General features: G+C 38.8%; 1 protein-coding gene across 1 annotated transcript in view; it reads right to left on the reverse strand.

Annotated features, from left to right (window-relative positions):
* COL3A1 (collagen type III alpha 1 chain) overlaps nucleotides 1-20,557 on the reverse strand; it is a 52,543-nt gene extending 31,986 nt beyond the window's left edge. Inside the window, exons 1-3 of the mRNA XM_086751177.1 lie at nucleotides 20,397-20,557; nucleotides 1,872-2,077; nucleotides 57-95 (exon numbers count right to left, since the gene is read on the reverse strand). Of these exons, the coding sequence (XP_086607303.1) occupies nucleotides 57-95; nucleotides 1,872-2,077; nucleotides 20,397-20,475 (324 nt within the window). The 5' untranslated portion in view covers nucleotides 20,476-20,557. The remainder of the gene's footprint in view (nucleotides 1-56; nucleotides 96-1,871; nucleotides 2,078-20,396) is intronic.
* Between the last annotated feature and the right edge of the window lie 2,319 nt (nucleotides 20,558-22,876).

Consider the following 22,876-nt stretch of genomic DNA (forward strand, 5'->3'; position numbering starts at 1 on the left):
AACTGGGTCTTGATTTTGTCAGCTTCCTCAGGAAAAAAAAAAAAAGCTACACTTACAGGGTCTCCTTTGGGGCCTCGGCTGACTACTCCAGGAGTCTAGGAAAAAAAAGGAAAAATAATGAAATTAAGAAAGTAAATCAAAATAAAAGCAAAACCTGAAAAAATATAAAAAGAGGAAAACACGTTTAAACATTGGAATATAGTTTTATCAATTTAATTCCTTTGAATTCTTATTCAGGATATTTAAAAGCTGTGAGGTTTTTAGTCAGTCTTTCATCTACATTTTTCATGATTCATCCATAAAGCTACACCTCTCCCGTAGGCAAAAACGTGGCACTAAGGAAGTCAGTAGTGCTTTGCCATTGAGTATGACGGGTACATAAGTTCACTATGGAAAGCTGTAAGGAACAGTTTTCTTGTATCCTCAGTTCAGCATGTTAAGTGTGATAATGTAGCTAGTTTTAATTTCTCAGGTCTACTCAAATTTATTTTTCAATGACTAATTCAGTTACACATTACTATGTAGATTCTCAGTTAATAGTTCTGAACATTTTTTATGTATTCAGCTGCCAGTGGTAGCAATGAATATTCATCTGAAACTATCTTGGATCTTTCAAGGTGGCATTTCCCTATACACCATCCAAGATCAGCAGGACAGCTTCCAGTGGGCTGATCAAACTCTCATATATTGAAGATAAAGGATGGAGGAAGTAGTTCACACATCCTTTATTATCAGGAACCACAGAACTGATAAGAAAGCCTGGAGACTCAACAAGAGAGGGAGATGTGCTTAAATCTCCAGCATGCTTGTATGTACCACTCATTTACACTTCTGAAACTGCTCAGTGAAGTAGCTCAGGTCATCTTAAAAGCAATACGGTTGCACTTGTTTGGTGCAACTAACACTAAGTGATGTATTTGTATGTGGCTTTTCATGTTTAAGAAGATATACTCTAGAGCTGCACCTTCTCCCTTCCCCTTCTCTACACACATCTCTTTCACTCATATTCTGGATTAGAATCTCTAATATGCCTGTGGAAATCTACATAGTTTAACAGAATCTCATGGGTCTTAAACAAAGACGAAATGTTCAGATAACTTTAGAGCTCAGTGTAGCTGTCTCACTCACTGAAGCAGTTTAGGCAGAGGACTTGGCATGGACTAATATTCTTAATTTTCCTGAGGTTAAGTAGATGCAACTGTTAGTGTCTATAAACAAGATGATGATAAATTAGAGATGTAGGGCTTGAATCACTTTTCCTTTACAGGGCATTAAGTCAGCAATGACTCTGCAAAATGAAATTTACTCTGTGATGATGTAGAATTGAATTGATAAGAAACGCAGACTTGCAGTATACTGTGAAAAATGTTTAACATTCTTTAACTCTGTGTAGGCATTATTTTCATGGATATCAATTGAGCACGCCATCAACAAACAAGCTGTTTGCATTATTCCTATGCTTCTCCATAAAATGAAAAATATAACAGCTAATTGTTGCCCCCTATCCCTTTCTACTATTTGTCTGTGCCTGTTGCCTATGTAAAACTGAGTTAAAGGACTTGATGTTTTCAGCTGTCATAGCTCAAAGGACTAACAAGTATTTTATCAGATCTGGTACTAATTCTGTAATAGAATACAGAAGTATTTTTGAATTTAACAAAAAATATATAACTCTGTGAAAGTTCAAGCTGTTTTTTTTTTATTTAATTTGGCAAAATTTGCCTATCCTTAGCATTCACCTAGAGTCAGAAAGTGACTAGCTTAGCATTTAAAAGAAAAGTGTTTAAGAGCATCTAAAAGAAAACTAATTGAGGTTGACATGGAGCAAGAAGGCGGCAACACCAAAGGAACAACCTTGAGGACAAACTCACCCTTGTAGGTTGTGGTGTTGTTTGTGGACAAACTGGACAGCACTCTCCAAAGGGAATCTCTGGGTTGGGGCAGTCCAGCTCCTGATCGTCACAGACGATGTCATCGCAGAGAACAGATCCCGAGTCGCATACACAGATTTGGCATGGCTCTGGTTTCCAAACATCCCTGTCAGCATAAGCCTGCCCAAGATGGGTACATCCTGCAACTGGAAAGACAGACAAAATAGTGTTCAATCTTATTTCAAATGTGTTTTCCCAATCAAAGATCATAGAATCATAGAATGGTTAAAGTTGGAAGGGACCTTCAAAGGTCATCTAGTCCAACCCCCCTGCAAGGAGCAGAGACATCTCCAACCAGATCAGGTTGCTCAGAGCCTCATCCAGCCTGGCCTTGAACGTTTCCAGGGATGGGGCATCCACCACCTCTCTGCACAACCTGTTCCAGTGTTCTACAACCCTCATGGTAAAAAAATTTTTCCTAATATCTAATCTAAACACATGAAAGCTGTTGTCTGTTTTGTTTTGTACTGTAATACAGTTTATGTGTGTGAAGTAAAAGGCTAAATACTTCTCTTTACATACTGGGAGGATCTGTTACATTAGTTGCAGAGTCTGCTCTGAATGTATAAATAGACATCAATGGAAACCTCCTGGAGCTGATCCAAAGCCCAATTAAATCTCTGATAATCTTCCATCTTGAGTAATTTTAGTGTCAGACTGAGTTACTGTGTAATTAGCAATTGAATTCTCTGCTGTAGCTAAAAAGCAAACATGCCAAATCTCTCAGACAAGTGGATCATGTGCCTCCATGTGCCATGAGCACTTAGACATGGATGTGGAACAAGCTGTCTGTCCAGCACAAACTCTTGTTGCTAGCATCTTGCATTAATAGCTATCACCAAGTGTTTTCAAAGCATTTTTTGAAAGCTAACATATGCAACAGATCTAAAAGAATGTTCACATTAATTGCCCAAATGGTTTGCAATTAATGTGACATCTGGCCCGCTCAAATGTTACAAGTGTCTATGTTTTCATAAAAAACATTGTTCATCTGTAATATTCATAGCTTTCTGAATTCCTTCCAACAGCTATTCTACTGATCAAATTTGTTGCAGATAATGAATTTGAAGAGAGTGATGAAAACCAGCTTCAACCATTAAATTTTGGGTTTGTATTTTCTTAGAGAAACAAGATCCAGAAAGCCCAGTCACTTCAGAAACCATATGAAAATGACACTACATAGTTAGACAAGCTCCTTTTAAGTTTTGTAGAAAATATTAGAAGTCTCAGATTGCAAATATAAGTATCAGTGAATGTATTGAATAATGGAATAAGATTTGTTTTCCATGAATAATTCAAAATAATTCAGTTTTCAAACACAAAATTCTGGAGGAAGAACTATTTGTGTCCCTACATCATCCCTAAAACTTTAGTATCAGAATAATTACCTACTACACATCACCTTTCAAAAAGAAAAAAAAAAAAAAAGAGCCAAGAGATCTAATTCAAAGCTCTGACATTAAAGTTATCACTGGTTACAGACAGAAAATTTTGTTTGCCATCAAATTGTTGTAATGGTCATAAAAATGTAGTACAAGTCCAAATACATAGCACAGTCCATTCCTATGGTTATACAGCCCCTTTTTTTTTTTTCACATGTGGCATCTTTCGTCTTTGTTCTTTATCGTTTCCACTACCACGTTAGAACACTGGCCTCTTTTTTTTTATCTTGACTTTCTTTGATTTTCTTTCTCCCTATATTGGTGGGCATCTGTTTCCATACCCATACCAATGCTCTTTGACATGGTACACACTTGAACGCATTTCCTCTCTTCTCATGCTTCTGCTTCAGTATCTTTTTTCTCTGTTTGGTTTTATCTTTCTCATGACATGTAACTTCTTTTTTTCATAGAGTCACAGAATCATAGAATGTTTTGGGTTGGAAGGGACCTTAAAGGTCATCCAGTTCCAACCCCCTTGCCATGGGCAGGGATACCTTCCGCTAGACGAGGTTGCCCAAAGCTCCATCCAACCTGTCCTTGAACACTTCCAGGGATGGGACATCCACAGCTTCTGTGGGCAACCTGCTCTAGTGCTTCACCACCCTCACAGTCAAGAATTTCTTCCTTATGTCTAATCTAAATCTACCCTCTTCCAGTTTAAAGCCACTACCCCTTGTCCTATCACTACACGCCCTTGTCAAAAGTCCCTCTCCAGCTTTCCTGTTAGCCCCCTTGAGGTACTGGAAGGCTGCTATAAGGTCTCCCCAGAGCATCCTCTTCTCCAGGCTGAACAGCCCCAAGTCTCTCAGCCTGTCCTCATAGGAGAAGTGCTCCAGCCCTCTGATCATCTTTGTGGCCTCCTCTGGACTCACTCCAACAGGTCCATGCCCTTCTTATCTTGGGGGCCCCAGAGATTCTCTGAATCCTCTTGTCTTTTACATCTGAACAGTTCACCTTCTTTATTGCCTTGTACTCAACTGTGCTTAGTTTTTCAGACTTTGCTGCCTTCCCAGTATCTCACTCACCCTCTTTTCCTTGTCCACATTAACCCAACTTTTTCCTCTGTGTCACCCATGTAATTCACCAGCTCCTTGCATGGCTCTGTAAGGGCGAGGGTGAATAAAACCAAGACCTCCTGGCTCACTGAGTGGAGAACCAGAATGGGGAGCTCGAGGCAGAGCACTGCATGGAACAAGAGGTTTCTTTTCCCAGTTTCAACCCCACTACAGGCTTTCTGCACAAACACACTAACATTATTTTTGCACTTTCAAATCTTTAAATCTGAAACATTCCAGTGACGTATGAAAATTAATCGCCCTCAGGTGTTTTCTATCACTTAGAAATTAATTTTTTCCTTTTCCCTTCGCTTCTCCACCTTTTGGGCCTCATCAGAAACTTCAAATCCTGCACAAGAGAGGTGGAGAAGAACTGCTTATTTCCAGGACAGTATTTTCCTCACACCCACTATGACACAGGGCCAAGGCATCAGAAGCTGCTTCAAAGGACATAGCCTAACAGCTACTATCTCTGAAGAAGATCTAGACATCCTTCCTTAGTCTGCCAAGCTAGGTTTAATTTCAAAAACTTGCTTGGTTTCCCAGCTCCTGTACCGCAGAATCATGTCAGTGGATCCCAGGTAAATAAGCTGATTCTCTGCTTAATTATGTGCTGTTTCTGCAAGAAACATTTTACTCCTTTAACAAAGCCAGGATTTCACTGCAGGCACTTAGGAAAAAATCAGACTGCCCAGCCTTCACAAGAGTAATGACAAATATTTGCTGACAAACAAGAAAGCGGAAATGTATTTTAAAAATGAGAAGTGCAGCATTACGAAGGGAATATTTTTTATAGTCTCTCCAATGAGTCATGAAAAAACCTGAATTATAAAGCAGCAAAAGCTGAGTACCTCAGTGCACAAGTGGTTTGCTGTACACAAGAAGACTTTGAAAGCAGTATATTGTGGGAGGCAGAATAGCATCAAAGCTAGCGGGGAGGTTAGTGCTTGTTGGATACACGCTAGAGAGCACGGGCGGGCATAGATCCACTTCACCCGAAAGTGATGTACTCAGCTGTCACTCTGCTTAAGTGTTTCCGAGCTCCACAGGTTAAAAGGGCAAAACATAGTTTATACATAATTGTTAAATAAAAATACCATGATACAGATCTAAAAGCATTAATAATGCTACTGTGTGTACATGTAATGTGCAGTTGTATGAATTGCATACACATATTTAAAAAATGCATAGTGCACACACACTTCTGTACCCATAAGATGAGTTTGATTATCTTTAATATTCAGATTTTCAGCTCACGGTATCACTCACTTATCTTTTCAAAACTACATTTTTTAAAAACTGTATCTTTAAGACAGCAAGGTTCTTATTCACTAGGAAATTCATATCCTAGAATTTGCATTTTCATTTGTCATTTTTTTCCTCATCCTTACCTCATTTTCATTGTTTTGGCTTGTTCTTTTGTTATTTCCAGAGATGTGATCCTGCTGTCTTAGAGTGAAGAGGACAGTTTGAATGGGAGCAGAAAAGGGCCATCTTTCCCATTTTTTTTGAACTGCTGGTTAGAAAACATTCTGTCTTCAAGACAGCTGCTCTTCTCTGAAGCAGAGACTTTGCTCAGTGACCAATTTTTCACACCAAGAATACTCACCTTTCCATATTTCAATCAACAATAGTGATGAAAATCATGGAAATTTAGAACGTATCACAAAACGACTGTCATAATTTTACAGAAAAATGGAAATAAAGTAGATTTCTCTGCATTTTTACGAGGTGGTCATTCAGTTATTCTACAGTAGATGGCATCATTTAACAGAAAGAAAAGACAAAATTGAAGCCATCTGGATGTCATGACATTCGTATTTGCTTCTAACATTTTGGACATTGTTAAATGAATTAAGAAATAAGCTAGGAGAGCTGCAATGAAAATCTTTGCGGCCTTTGGCAGAACAAAAGTATTAAATAGGTTTCCAAAGGAAACCTACATCTGGGAAGACTTAAGTCTGTTCAAGACACCCCCTCTGTGCTCAGATGTAGATCTGTGTGTCAGCCTGTTATGACATAATGCATTCTGCATTGCTCGTAAAGATTAACCGTTAGCTCCAAAATCCTTTGGAAAGCTGATTTGTGCTAAAGCACTGGCAAGTAACATACAGAAATAATAAGGTTATAAAAAAGCTGACTTGCCTACTTCTAGACTTGTGGTAAAACAGTCACATAACTTGCCTTAGCCAGCTTTTCTTATTGATTCCTAAGCATATATATTAGCCTAAGACTTAAAAAAAAAATATTAAACCTCAAAGTATTTGCCCAAGGCAATGCAAAATCTTCTTCTTCTTCCCAAAACCCTAAGTCTGGTGGCTACGCAGCATTTCACTTCTGTGGTAGTTACTGCAATGGTTTGTTGGAAGCTGCATCAATCTCCGATTCATTGTACAAAACATTAAAGTTTAATATTTGAAAGCCTGAATAACCTTGCATTTATGCTGTTTACTGAACATTTGCATTTTTAAAGCTTTTTCTGTGAGTAGCACTTACCCGGGCCAGCCTAAAAAGCAAAGCAAAGAAAAAAAGGCAATACAATCTTCATCATGTGCTGGTTTTGAATAATTTCCCATTTCCTAAGCAGACTAGCAGCTGTATGTAAGCAAACCAACAGGGAAAGCTAAAGGAAAATCACTATTTAGTCTCAGAGGACCTGTAAGTGCGGTACAAAAAAAAAAAAAAGAGCCCAAACGTGTGTGAGGGAAAACAAATATGGTTGTTGTAGGCCTGAAGGATGACAGATGTCATATGGGACATAATCCCAGTTGCAGTGAAGTGAGGAGGAATTCGTTATCGAGTGCTATGACCTGAGAAGCTGAACTGTTTTGTAGTTGCTTTTGGCTTTGCATTTGCGCAAGTGCTGTGATCATGACTTAACCACATTTATATGACAAAAGGAAAAAATCTCCTAATAGTATCCTCAAAAACCACAAGCTTTTCCACTTTGGATAAAGCAAATGTCCAGCTATTGCATTACTAGCAGACTCACATATCCCATTTTCAGAGACGTGACTAAATGGTTAGATATTAAAGTACATCTTGAACTTGTCTAGTTCTGCCTCAGAAAGGGCAACAGTCCACACAAGAGGCGACTCATGACCCTCCAGCAGCTGTTCGATGATGGCTGGGGAAGCAAAACCAAGGATCTTTGATCTGTGAGAATCTGATCACAAACACAAGGAGTCAAACAAACAGTTTTTGCTGTTATTTAAAGCAAGTCCAGTAAAGGCTAAAGCACTGAGATAAAGGAGGCCTTGCCTCCAACTTTGGCTAGATCCAAAGTCTGCTGAAGCTAAGAAGGGTATTTCTGTTGCTTTTGATGGGCTTTTAACTGTACAAAGTCTGTGCTTCCTTACTCTGGCCTGGTTTTGGTTGTTTGCTTTACAGGATGGCTACTTCAAAAAGTGTTTTTATGTTTCTTCTCTAGTAAGTATGTCTATTTATTGTGTACTGCAGCACTGTTTAACACATTATTTAACCAGAAAACAAGGTAGAAAGGAGATTGTTCATTTTCAGTGGAAATGTGATAACTCTCCCTACTGGAGCAGACAGAGGAATCCATCCCAGTATCTGCAGCATCGCTGCTTTCCATTTACTGAGCAGAAAAGAATGCCATGGCCTCTACCTCAAAGCAAATGGTTTGGGCTGCCTGTCTGGTATTATGATGATGTTTATAAGAAAATCAAACATACTCATTCCATCTTGTGATCAGTAATGGAAACAAACGGACTCTCATAATGAACTAATTGGCTTGCTAAGCAGGAATGGCCTGGCTTGTTCACATGTTCTCTTGTCAAGGAAGTGCTGAGTACTCAAAAAGTCTTTAATAGTGTGTGTGTCATAGCAGTCAGGAAAAAAAAGTGGAAATATAAGAAAAGAAATGGTTTAACAAGATTTTTTTTTTTCAACTGCAAGGCCTACAGACATTTTGTCATCTGGATTTGTCTTAAAACAACCAGCTAATTAATTGAATTAATTTCACACAGTGCATGAGGACATAAGGGTCAATTTGGGCATACCTACCTACTAGGACATTTTTCAGATTTAATGATACTGATGTAATGCTTTGTAAGGCTTGTCCACCATGTGATTTGAGGCATCAGAAAAGAAACCTCAATTGATAAAACACTTAAATGCAGGCTGTGAAAAATCAGAACTAGTCCATCTTAAAAATCTTCTCCCACCCCGTGTCCTGTAGGAGGAAGAACTGCTACTGGGCAGAATGGAAAAGGAGTATGCATGAATGGTTCAGATTTCCCAAGTTTCACACCAAAAAGGATGGCTACATCCTATGCTTTCACACTGAAACTGAAGCTTTCTTCTAGGGATCCTCGTCTGCCAAAAAAGCTGGTGTTTGAACAGTTCTGCCACTGCGTCACTCCCAGACGTTTTCCTCTTTACTCAGATGTAGAGCAAGAAAGAGAAAGCAGCATAAAATAATGCTGGTTAATCAGAACACTGTAGCTGTCTGTCAGAGTTGTTGTGGAAAGGAGACACGCACTATTTCACTGGAAATCTATAGAAGAGGCTGGATTCTCAGGCAAATGATTGTTATGTCACATAGCCAAATTGTCCCAGCTCTGAGACCCACCCAATGTGTCTTTCAGATTACAAAATGGAAAAGAATCCCAGGCTTGCACTGGTGCAAGCAAGTATTTACATTTTAAACAAATCACTGCTTGTTCCTTTCCTCCATCTTTACAAGCTCCAAATGCTGCAATGTTTCTGCAGCTTTTAGAAATTTTAGAAATATCAGGATTAAAAATTACCCTTATAGCATATAGGCTAGCAAGTAAAACACAAAATGCCTGCATTTTCCTTGTAGATCATTGGTCTTTTTCCTAATCTTTCAAAGTGTGACTAATGTTAAGAACATTATTTTTTCTCCTTTATCTTCAGAGGGTTATTGTTCTCAAAGGTAATGTGGTGGTCTAAAGTGGCTGAATCCATCACATTGTTCTGTCTCAACATTTATGCCTCACAAATTGCTCTCTTCAGGCACGCATGTTGACATCCTTGAATGATGTTCATGCAAGTTCTAAAGGTCACCCTGCCACATAAGCCTTGCTTTGAAATCGGGACCAGCGATATCCCACCAGCGATATAGTTACGCAACTGCCCCACTGGCTTCAGCTGGTGTCCAGCATGAAAAACAACAGCAGAAGAGTTTTCTTGTTTCAAAACTGCCAATAAGAAAACAAAGTGCAAGAAGGATTTTTTTTTTGTTTAGTTGGTAGGGGTTGGTTTTGGCAGAATTGTAATTTCAAACTGAGTCATACGAGGGGCAGGATAGAGCAGACTGCTGTATATCTATCATCTTACTTCTTTTTTTTGGGTTGCCCAGAGAATTGCTATACCTGTTTCTGAGCTTATAAAAGTCATTTTGAGAAAAACACCTGATGAATTCAAGACATGGTTATTCTCCTTTTGTTGTTAGCTATTGCTCAACACCACCATGGCCTATATTGTTTTTTGTGAAGGAGGAAGATATTCCTAATAACCATCTGTATTGAGATGTTATTCTGGGATTTTCTCTCCAAAGACCTCTCTCAACAGATTGACTCTGTAACTCAGACAATTATATTTATACTAATGCCTTTTTAGTACAGATAGACTTTTTTTCCTGGAATCTACAGAATGTATATCATTGACTCTAGATTAATGGTAAGCACTGCCGGATCAGAACCTCCCTTGATTTTACTGGGCTTTGGATCAGACCTAAAGAACATCAACTTCTAATTATTCTGGTCAGAACTAAAGGTCTTCTGTGCCTGATAGATTAAACCTTTTAATAAGGGTAGCCATTTGCATTAGAGCAGAACACACAGTAAGTAAGAATTTCATCTTAATTCAGTGCATTCAATGCCTTTTAGAGGGACCATTGCATAATTTTTCAGACACTCTTCCAATTATTGGGAAAATGCCTATGAGATTTTTCCATCCCCTCTGTTCTTACATTACAACAGTTTTGGCATGTCACCTTTTATGCCATTTGGTTTCACTCTAAAAGTAAGCAGCAGGCTGCAATCACTTTATTTGTGGCTATTTAGTTGTAGCGCTGGCATAAGTTGTCACTACTCTGCAGTGACACAGTAGTAATACGCTTCTTGTCTTTAGAGTAAATGATGCCAAATGACACAGACTTGTATCTTAAACTAAGCAGAAAGAGACATAAAGTTGAGGTCTGATGTGACTACTGATTATTTTATGGATCTATTAGTTTCTTTAAACACACATCCTGCTCACTCCTTGGGCAGTCAATGACTACTTCCGCAATCAAGAGTCTGAGTGTCAAGGTAATCTTAATGTTGAACACTTGAACACATGGTCACTTCCAATTTTACTCCAAAAAAAAAGCTGGCCTAACATATTTCTTAAAAAAAAAAAAAAAAAGGCTATCACTTCATGCTCAATGTTATTAGGATCAACTAAATGGAAAAATTCCAGCACAATATTTTGTCACGACTTAAAAAAAGAAATCAACCCCTAGGTGTATTCTCAAAGACATATTTCTGCATTTCTGATTTTAGCTAGGACCAGGACTAGTTTATAACACTGGAGGGTTCTTTGCAACATTTCTTGCAGTAGGTCTGTCCCGACAAGAATAAAGTAAAACTGGAAAAGTCATTGTATACAAGCAGGTTTCCCAGACTGTACAACCAATCTGACAGATCCAAAGCATCACGAAAGTGATATTAGGGTTCTGAGCCACTAAGTGAAAGAGAATAATTGGAAACTAATCATTGTTACATCTTACCTTACATAGCACCTTATGAAAACACTTAATTGTAACTATTTAATTCAGGATACTTTAAGCTTCACGCAAGATAAAACCCAAAGGCTGTCTGGAGAGAAAACTGTATGATTTTTGTTTTTCATTGCCTAATGTGGTAATTAAAACAATTTTTATCAGTTGATTAAAGTTTCAAGTGGGACACAATCTTCTCAGTGAGAGGGCTAACAATTTTATGCAATGCTGTTTCTGTGGTTTGGCTTAGAAGAAATCAGCTTGATTCAATGCTTGTCTCCTGAGGCTGAAACAGATGGGAAATGTTACAATGCAGTATAGTACATATGGTAATATCATTTATATTTTCAGATACGTTGGACAAAGTCAGCCCCAATATAACTCCATGGCCATAGTGAATTTACATCAGAGATGAGTAAAGCAGCAGGGGGTCAAATTATACACTAACAGGACTCCCTGCACAATTTTATTGATATCCCTGTAATTTCAGAAGTTGGAAATAAATGGAGGGTTTGGTTCTTGTATTTCATATTCCAGTGATGGTTTAAACAACTCTGGTATATTGTCTAAAGAAAAGAATAATATCTTTGGCTACTAATATATTAAAGGTATTTGTAATTCAAAAGGGCGGGGGGGGGGGGGATTCTGAATGCATAGAGCATCACTAACCCAGTTTCATCTGCAAAACAGTTTGTATTCATTCACTCCTTATTCCAGTTTGTATTAATTCATCCCACATCCAATTTGGACAGTTTGTTGGATACAGATGGCAGTATTTGAAATTCTTCTTAATCTACCTCACAGAGGATACTAAATGGCTATTTGTACACCGGATACAACGTCCTTATTGTCAACTTCCTAAGGCTACTGAAGTGAGTATTGTGAGGGTTTTCTCAGGATACCAAAGACAACTTTCTTAATTTGGGGCCACTGTTAAGGATCAAGTTCTATGCCTATTTTTCAAGCATGAAGACCTAAGGATCTTCCTAAACTAATTCTCTCATCAAGTTAAAAATCCATCTTTTTGTGTGGTGAAGAGTCTGCAAGCACAGAGCTGACTTTTTTATGAAAATCAGAGGTCAGAAGCATTGCTACCCAAGCAGCTGCCTGAAGTCTGGCACACATTTAGCTCTCCCTGTGACACGGGCTGAGAATAAACAGCTCCGCGTAACAGAGGAGGGCTAGAACATCTTCAGCAGACACAGCCAGATCCACCAGAGTTTATCTGCTGGAGTCCTTAAAAGGTATGGGTGGAAGAGTCTGAGCCAGAGAAAACCTGATAAATGAAGAGCCTCTGTACTTTTTTTTTTTTGATTCTTCACTGAAAGAAGTTTACACTGCTCTGTCTTTTTTCAGCTGCTCTAACAGGAAAAGAATCAGTTGGTCTTGAACGTCTCTCTTTTTTCTTTGTTTTTTTTTCCCCCCCTCCATATTTATGCTATTCTGTTCATACAAAAAAGAGAGAACTACAAAGGGGACCACCCTGCCAATGACTAAGCTGCCAACAGGCTTAGAATTTTGTGCAAAGAATCTTCAAAATGTCTGAGCAGATTTCAATTACTCTTTTCAAAGATTTGCAATTCCCACTACACAGCCTATTGTTTGCTTTCACTAGGACATTTTTCTCTTAAACAGCTGGCACAGAATGACTACTGGTCTGTAAGGAAACAAGCAAACACCATACAGTAGATTTAAAGGCAAACATATAAAAAAAATTACATTTTTTAAAAGAGTCTCTCATGAGCATACAAGTGTTTTCCAAGATAATACTAATTCTATTTTTGCTGCTTATAGCTGAAGGAAAGCATGGGGGATGTAGTTCATTCTCTTTTGATGCTCAGCGTGGCTATTGCACTGAATATCAAAGGAACAATGAGTGATGCTTCCCATATTTTCTATTAGCTGTCTCCGGATAAGCAACTCTTTCTCTTGTGTCTGTTTGAAAAAGGAGCTGCAGTTTTGCCTTTGCCTCTTTCCTAGAAGAAAATGGAAAGAAGGAAAAGAGAGAGAAGAAGCAGCAGCACAAAGGGAAAGAAGAGAGGCAAAAGACACTTGCAGCAGACAGCTTGCTAAAGCACTGCCTGGACACTGGGAGTGAATTGCGGGGAACTTCAGTGTAAACTCACTACGTCTAGAAGTTTTCCAAGAACTGCCAGTGTCGAATTGTTGCTGGAAGTAGTTTCCAGACAGAGATCATCCTTTCATATCTACTGCTGCAAATGTGCACAGGGTGTTCCTGCGATTCTGCTGCCTTTCGCAGTGCTGGGGCTGGGAATAAAGTAGTGCCTGAAGCCAATACAGCAGCCCACAGAAGTTTTGCACATGGAAGGAAATATTTTGCTGCCTAGCAGGAGAGCAGACGTGCCAGTGCCACCCTCCAGGATGGGATGAACTGTGGCTGAAAGAGAAAACCTTGGGTCTCCTGTGGCTGTGGATAGTTTTATGTTATGCTGAAGGCCATTCTGGTACAAACTCAGCTAAAGTCTTAAATCTGCAAGTCACATCCCCCATTTCTTACGAGTCATTTGGGTGCCCCTTTAGCTGTAAGAGAAGGCCTAGGCTTTCAAAATAACAAAACACATTGAGCCTTAAAATTCAGCCATTATCATCACATTTTTCCTGTGCAATGTTCTGTGCATGCTTTCTCTTTCCCTGGCAGACATTTCTTCACAGAGTACTTGTGTGAATCAAAGCAAGACAAAAATGTGCAGACATTGTTAAAGAAGGCACCGTTTTCATTCTCATTCTGATAGTTCATGTTCAAGTGAAGGGTTTGACGTAAATGAGGGAGAATGGAAGTAGTCTCTTAGCTAATCTGAAAGGAATCTCTTCTGCTGTACTTTCACTAAACAAAGCCAGAAGTCTCGGAGCTGAAGTTTATCCAAACTAAAGACAACAAACGGTTGTTGTTGGAGGGGGTTATATCATGTTTTCCATTGTCATTTTGACATGAAACAGGCAGAGGCTTCAACTTTGCAAATTCAGAGACAAGAAGATTGGCTCTGAAGTGGAAATAAATAAACAAAAGCAGTGGTTGGAAGTAGGTTAGGTTTTCTCAAAGAAAAATGGAGATACAAGATGAGAAAAAATGATGACAGCTTGAAAATACAAATGCAAAATATAATTTACTGTGCTTCTGTGTGAAAGATGTATTGCTCTACAGCCACCAACGGAAATAATTTCTCCTTGCACCCTTCCAGCATTTGAGATAGGATAAGAGCACCTCTCTATCTCTGTTACACTTAGAGAAGAGACTTTCTGACTCCTGTAATATGTAATTTTTTACTGCCGCTGGAGATTATCAGTTCATCAGCCATAGCCGGGAACAACGTAAGGGTTAATCTTTGAAACTGCTATACAGTCTCAAAGCAATGAGAGAAATATTAATGGCATGGTCCCTACACAGAAACATGGAAATCTTATTTCCCTGAAACACAAAGTATCTGACTGTGCTGAATGGAGAAAAATCAGGAAATTCTGTGGGAATTCCTTATAGATATTTCCAGGGATAAAGCATCTCTTGTTAGAGAAGCCACGGAGAGGACAGAAAGCAAAGCTTCACAAACCCTGTGCATTGAAATATTTAATGGAAGAAAAAATCCATAGCGGAGTAGTTGTCCTGCAGCAGTAACTAAGCCAGAGCACTGGCTCCTGTATTTAGTAGCAGCATGGCCATGGAAAGCCAACTGCAGTGAGTCACCATGCAGCCTCTCTGTAACAGAGAGACCACCACTGTGAGTAGCACAGCCTGAAACAGCCTCCCCTCCTGGAGGAATCCACTGGATCCCCTGGGCTGCAGGTGGGCAGCATGCCGAGGGCCAGGGCTGCAGCGTTCTTCTACACTCATCCACACTCCCCTCAACAGCCTGATCTGAAGGTAGAGAAGCCAGATTACACTTCTTGCATCACTCCTGGAGAAGGAATCACATCTGTGCCCAGTTCTCCTTCTACACAGGGTATATTATCATGGATGTGTCAAAGGAGGGGTAGGCTGGTAAAGTACTGCAGCAGGTAAAATGATGACACTTAAATTTTTGTTTCATTTTGGGTTGAAGGTTATTTACCATCTGCCAAAAAACAAAATCAGAACATTTCACTACTGTAGACATACAGATGGGAGGTACTGAACTCCAAACCACTTTAAAGTTGTGCAACATATGATTTACTAAGCTACCACAAAGCAAATGAACAGTTGTCATGATGAATCAGAAAATATTTTATTATAACCTTTTCAAGTTTGAGTTTTATTTTTTTGGGGTGTTGCCAACAATATATTGAATTTTGCTCCATCACATCAAATTTCTGCAATGATGTGGGAATCTAATCCAGTTACTTCAAGACCAGAAAAATCCCATTGTGTTAACAACATATCTTTACCGTTGTCAACAGTTTTCCCTTTTTTCAGCTGTGATCTTTTGCCTAGTTTCTTAAACATGCATAAGTAAAGGACAGCATAATCTGGAGTATTAATGGACATGACCATTGCGCTAATTTCTACTTCGGTGGGTTTTAATGAATTATTGCTTGAAACCAACAAATTAAAACTTGCAACTGTTAGAGTAGCTGTGGCTTGCGCTCTTCTCCAGATCACTAACCTACCATAAAATCATCAAGAGTAAAACAGTTTTCACAGTGCCCGATAGCCTGGGAAAGCACGCTTTGTTATTGTTTCCCCCTCCTGGTAGGCTGAACCTTTCAACTCTGAGAAGATTGCTTTTAATCCAAAATGCCAAATGACACTCTGCACCATTGCTGTTACTGACCTACTGCACACTTTCCCAATTATGAAGCCAGGTATGTCCCATTTTCTGCACATTTCAGATTAAAACAAGGTTTGAACAATATTAGCACCTAAGTGGGACAATGACTAATAGATCCATGTCAGTCTGGTTTATTAGCCAGTCTGTGAAACAAAAAAGTGACTCCTTTCTTTCTCTTGAATACCATTAATTAAAACTAACACCCAGCTGTTGTGCAAGGCTGGCATCAGCTAAGATTTTGCAAGTGACACCTGGATACCTGTTCCAAACCTCAAAACTTTGGCAGAATCTGGAAAAGTAAATGGGATCTGCCTGTAATCTGCAGCACTCAGAAGGGAGCAAATGTAATTACTCTGAGGCATCAACAGTAATATTCATGCCAGAGACAACACCCTTCTACCTCTGCCTCTTCCCCCTGTAACAAAGCAGTGGATGCTTCCAACTCCACCTCCTCTTTTAAAAAATCAGTCTACATAGATTTGGTCTCAAATAAAAAAAAAAAAATCTGGAAAATAATGAAAGGGATATATAATGGTCTCATTTTCCTAAGGCTAGTGTCTTCCAAGGATGTGTGATCTAAAATGTGTTTATGAAATTTGTCACACTTCCAAGAAAATATATAGAAGGTTCAGAGGGGGGTGGATTCCCTAGGCTTTCATTTAGCATGATTTTTCCAGACCAGAAAGGAACGTTTTAGTTTTCCTAAGCATAAATTTGCCTGCCATGTGCTTGGTAAAAGAAGAGGAAAAATGGAAGAAGAGCAGTAGAACCCTAATCTTTCATACCTTCATACAGTCCAGGTTACTTACGATGGTGTAATTATCTGTTGGCACACAGACATGTATCATCTGGTTTTACCTTCAAAACTCGGGAGGGGGACTTTTCTGCTTTACCAAAACCTCTGAGGAAGTATAGTTCTGACTGTCATTAGCATTATCCTTAAACTAGCTAACTTATCAGCAAAGAATGCATATGTGCAATGTTGCATATAGGTCAGTGCTAAAAATGTCAGTCTGGCAGCCTCACAAATATACTACATCTGTGCAGTACCCATCTACTTCACTACCTATTTAATCCTTTCCAATTCATAAAATAAGAAAGCCAAGTGGTTAAATCAAGCTTCTTAAGTTTTCCTAAAAGATAATCTGTCTTGTCTGAGGGATCAGAAGCGGGTGCTCAGCATAAAGAGTTCTTTGCATGCTGCCTTCTGAAACCTACACGTAATGGTTACATTTTATTTAAAAACTGTCATTTGCGACTGAAAGTAATATGAAAGGCCAATAAGTCTTCTCAGAGATATTTTAGGATTCAGTCATTACCTCAGAAATGAGCTTCCTGACCAAACATCCAAGATAATACTTACATTACAAAGAAAACACTAAACTACGTTAGAGCAAAAAATTATTTGGAATAATAATGAAGGGTTTCTGGCTCTGCTTTCACTGCTTTCAGAGCAATAGAGTTTTGCTGATGACCTCAGTGAAGTTGCTCAAGGACTATTGGGTGTAACCGTGAGAAGTGTCACACTCCAGGTGACTGAGATGTCCTTTACCCATCTCAGATGCAGCTGAGATAAGCCCAAATCCACCTGAGCTCCCTTTTGGCACTGATGTGAGCAGGGCTATGCACACGCTTCTTTTTTAGTCAGTGAAACTGCCAAATACCTCCAGTCTGTCTAGCTGAAATTTATGCTGTCTTCTGGAAGTAGTTGTCTGGATTGACTCTACAAACTCCAGACAAATGGTACGAAGGTAGGACATAAGGCTAGCGACTGCTTGCACAAATTGTGCTGGCTGGGCAGAGGATGCATTTCTTTCCCAAAGCAGCATTTGAAGTTCTTACACTTTTTGGTTGCTTAATACACAGAATGTAAAAGTGCCTTCAAATGGTGGAAGTGAATACACATTTCTGGAACATGAATAATCCAGCATGTCTGAAGCACCAACTTCATGTCATGTCAGCCACCAGGAGGCATTTTATCTTTCACAGGATTAGGGCTTGCAAACACCTTACACTAACTTAACACTCAAAAGAAAACCTGAATTGTGTCAAGGTGATTGCATTTGCAGGCTAAAAGCCTCCTAGTGGGTTACCAGGAACTGCAGCTTCTGTTCATGGAAGTCACAGAGAGTTCTTTATTCCACAATACCCAGATCGGGAGCTTTTGAGGAGGTTCAGCTTGAGGCTGTACTCCAATCTCCATTCCTAGCTATAACAGCGAGACAAAGAAACACATAGCCCAGAGGTACATCGGACGATCCTAAACTTAGTGTATGCTGAGCGGTTTCCTTAATATCTTGCCAAGTCTTGTCTCCTGGCAGGCTTTCCCAAGGAAAATTTTATATTGACTTACATTTGATACTAACCATATAAACATTTTTCTTGACAAGAGAGAGCATTTTAGCATGTCTGGAAATTCTCTTTTGAATCATGGAAAATTTGGCTTCCCAGTCCGTCGCTGCCCTGCACGTGAATTAGTGATGCTAATAATCAACTCCTTTAATTATTATTTTCTGTGAGAAATGCATATTCAAATATATGGAAAGGAACATTCCAAAGAGAAGACAGAATGTGATATTTTAAGGGATAACTAGTGTTTTATCAGAGTCTCTGTGTAACCTCATCCCTGTATGTAGATTGGAAGTTAGCCCAGTAAGGAAATGTTACTATACCATGAAACAGGAATGTGGCAGAGAAATGAGAATACTCCCTCACACTTCATTTGTATATTGTTCTTCTACCTAAAATTCACCATTTCTTGAGTCAAACATGTGTCACACCTCAGAAATGCCTAGGGATACAAGCAGATTGAGAGAAAGAAACCTGGCACTCCGGGGATCATTTGCTTATTGGGAGAAATAAAACTGATGTTCCTTCTTTTTATATTGGATGGTCCCTTATTCCTTATCCCTCTGAAAATAGATAGACAGTTATACATAAAAATATACATACTGCATTTTAAATATATGCAATATATATATTATTTGCTGCTGAAGTCAAAGAAAGCTCACAGCATATGTTTGCTCAAATTTTATAATATTTTCTTCACTGAGGATTACTGAAGAGGCAGTTTATATACTGGAAAAGCAGAAACAGAAAAGCATCAGTTCCCAGTATATTATGTTTAATCACTACAGAACATCCTTATATGCATTGTGGTTTTTTTCGCAAGGCTTAGCCTGTGCTTGGTGAGGGAGGCTGGCATTTGGGCACGCAGCTGTTGCAGATGATGGTACCCGATTTGCTCATGCACAGAGGCCCCTGAGCTCCAACTGCTCCCCCCTTGGCTGAGGTGCCTTTCCAGGTATGCTGAGGCAGATAGATCTGCTACGAAATGGAGAAAGTAACTGTTTTCACGATTTGTGTTGTACAGACTAGGGTAGGGCGTGGTTTTAAAGGTGTTTGGCTTTCCTTTACTTCATTACAGTTTATTTGGCTGCTGCTTATCAAGCTATTTGTAAAGTTATTCATTGCCTCAATGCAGGAATAAATAAATTGCAGATGATCTATAACTCCAAGAAAGAAAAATGCTTATCTTAAGGAAGGTCTGGTTTACAGTGTCTGGCAAGCAGGAACAGAGCACAGCCAAAAAAGGTCAACTGTACTTGTGGAATGTCATCTGCTTAACTTAAATACTCATACCACACTTATCTTCACCCTAAGTTGAATTATTGTACACAAAGTATTTTTTTTTTCCCCCTCTAAATTCCACGTTCATTTGGTTTTTGGTGTTCTCACTCTCTGTAAACACGCACACACATACTTGTGCAGGCTTCCAGATACCATCAGCTGCTAATCAGTCTCATGAGGGACCCAAACAGCCTGCAGATGCACAAGTCAAACTATTTCAGCTGAGGGAATTAATTTCCCCTCCTGCTCTATACCGAAGTAAAAATGCATAAGCTGACATATTTTCATATATCACTCTTAAAAACTGTTTCATCAAAACTGGTTAGAATTTTTAAGGCTGTTTTCCACATGCAAATTGTTTAAACAAACTCCCACGCTGACAGTGGAAAATATACAAATACAAAGGAGAACCCCAAATAAAAAAAGCTAGAAGCAAAGACTTATTGCTTGTGACAAATAACTTCCAGGCAGCACAGAGCTAACAGTTAAAATGCTATTCCAAGAGTCAAGAGAAATAGTTCAAAAAACTCTCCAGCGTCTGTAATAGGAAAACAAGTAAGAACAAGAACAAATGCAGCTAAGGCAGACAGCACTGTACAGTCCTTTCAACCGCAGAAGCAAGCAAAGCAAAGAGAAAGCTTTGGGATGGTAATGCAAACTCCTGCAGCTTTCAGCTTCAGCATTAAATATCTGAATCTGCTGAACTACTGAAAGAAAAGTGTTCTGGTGAGATTTGTGAATAGGTATTTCTTACAAGCTATTAAAATCATTGGTGAAAATAAAAATAAAATAAAAACATTAAATCAGAAGAAGCTTGAATTACTCACCGTCTTGTTGTGCCAAAATAACTGAGGGTTGAAACACGGCAAGAATGAGCAAAGTTACTTTTTGCACAAAGCTCATCATGTCTAAATATTAGACATGAGACTCTCTGTGCAAAAATAAAAATGGGGGGGGAAGAAAAATCTATTCAAAATAGCAACATCGGTTGTTCCCTGCCCTTCCAGCACCGGGCCATGTACAGAGCTCAGCCACAAGCATTCCCCAGCTTTGGCCTTAAATAGGAAAAAAATTGGCTTCCTTCACTTTTCCACCCCCTTTACTGAAACATGAGAAGAAGACCCATCCCCTAACAGTAAATGAATGATTAATATTTCTCTTGGCTTTACAGAAGAATAAAGTCAACTAAACAAGATACACAGCACATCTGGAACTTTTGTGTGCGTACAAAACGCACACTGAGATTGTATATGAATAGTTCGCATGCGCTGCATGTGAGATATATGCCTGTGGAAAAGGAAGTCCTAGGATAAAGCCTCCATAGTAAAGCATTTTTTTCATATTACTTAGGAGTCAATGGGCACAGCCTGAAGAGGATTTTTAATTCTTAATGCTCCCTAACAAAGATAAAAGGTGAAGTACCTGATGTGGCCACACAAATGGAAAGAATCCCGGAAGTGGAGGAGCAAACCTGGGTGTTTATGCTGATGAGCAATCAGAGCTAAAGAGAGGCAGGCCTGATAATTGCAACACTTCTGTGCTTTTCTCACCATCTCTGCCTCACACCATGATTTTTTGTGACCTGGGGAGAAAGTAAACATTAAACAAAATTACAGAGAAAACAAGATCCCAAATCAGAAGCACCAATCTCCCACACTAAACCTCCTAAAATAATTCATTACAACATTTGAAACAAATGCAGAACAAGTGCCACCTTTTCATTTACTGCTTGCTCCTCAAACAAGAAGGTATAATAGTAAAAAAAAAAAAAAAAAAAAAAGAAATCTTGAGACTACTAACCCCTTTTAAGTCTAGTCCTTTCTTTGTTCCATGCAAAACTTTACTGAGAATAGGATCAGAACACACAAACTTCTTTTCCAAATAAGATGGCTTAAGTAGGTTTTGGTACGAGTGTAGTTTTCCTAGGAATGTAGCTTTAAGTACAAGTTTGGGAGACTCCAAAGTGAATGCAGAAAGCTGCCATAGCGTGTAGCTCTGCTAAAACAATTACCAAGCTAATTGCTACTCTCAGTCAATTAATTTGATCCAGGTCATTAACTGCAGGAGTGCACATTCATTTCTTCTTCAGTGTTGCTGAGATTACAGTGACCCAGGGAACCATCCCTCTTATCAGCAACTCATCAATGTCATGAACTGTCATCCCAAAAGAGAGACCCGTATCTCTATATGCATAACAAAGTAAGAGCAGCTTGAGGTTACCTTTTCATCTGATAAGTATAGGGTCTCATTTCAAAACCTATTTATCTGAAATATATTTGCACTTAAACTAGAAAATCCTCTTCTGCTGGGGTCGCTTGAGGTGGAAGAGGTTGAAGCGAGTATGAAGAGATCTTAAATAATCTGATGTCACTTTCTACATACTCTGAGGGTCTCTTCTATGTCTTATGCACTCATAAGATACGAATGGCTTGATACATTGCAAAAGAATTACACGCCACTTTTTTTTTGCATGAATTAAATACTCTCCAATTTTCCACATTATCTGTTTTGGGATGGTAGAATTATCTCATGCACCTTTGGGTTTTCATATCCAGCATCATATTACTTAACAGATTAGGTTATTTGGTTTATAAACTTCAAGTAGCTATAGTCAACAAATCAATAAACAGATAACCACCTTCTGTTGAGCTATCCTAGAATGTAAGACAAAATATTCCAAATTTTTAGTCACAAGCCCATAAAGTTTCCTCCTGCTTCAGAGGTTACTCGGGACATAAATTAGAACCACAGTATCTGATAATACCTGGATTGATTCATTTGGCTGTCTTCAATAGAAATGTACAAACTGACCAAACACTGGATCCGAGCCATTCTCAGCTATGGAATGAGAATTTAACAAAATTAAGTGTTTATCAAAATCACATCCAGATCAGTTTTTTATCACCACTCTGTATTAATGCCTAGATGTTCGTCACAATAATTATTTAATTTACATGAAACTGAACGAACATTACATGGAAGTGTTCACATTCAAATAGCCAAGGAGAGAATAAGAGACATTTGATCATGGTCTTTGATTTAAAGCCACTTTCATATTGAATTCTTCATTTTTTTTCAGCCCATTTGATCACAATAAATATTTCTCTGTATTTCTTAAATTTATATTAAAAAAAAAAAAGAGAACACCTTTGGTGATTCCCTTATTTTCACTAATGCCTCCCTTCAGTTTTTACGGAACAACACTTGATTGTTCAAGTAAAATTTAAATTCTAAAAACAGTTCTGGATTGCTCATCTCGGATATTAAACTAGTCTCTAACTAGATTATGAACCCAGATTTATACACA

Source organism: Chlamydotis macqueenii, chromosome 6 (genome assembly GCF_036417535.1).
Source record: "Chlamydotis macqueenii isolate bChlMac1 chromosome 6, bChlMac1.mat, whole genome shotgun sequence".
Lineage (NCBI taxonomy): Eukaryota > Metazoa > Chordata > Aves > Otidiformes > Otididae > Chlamydotis > Chlamydotis macqueenii.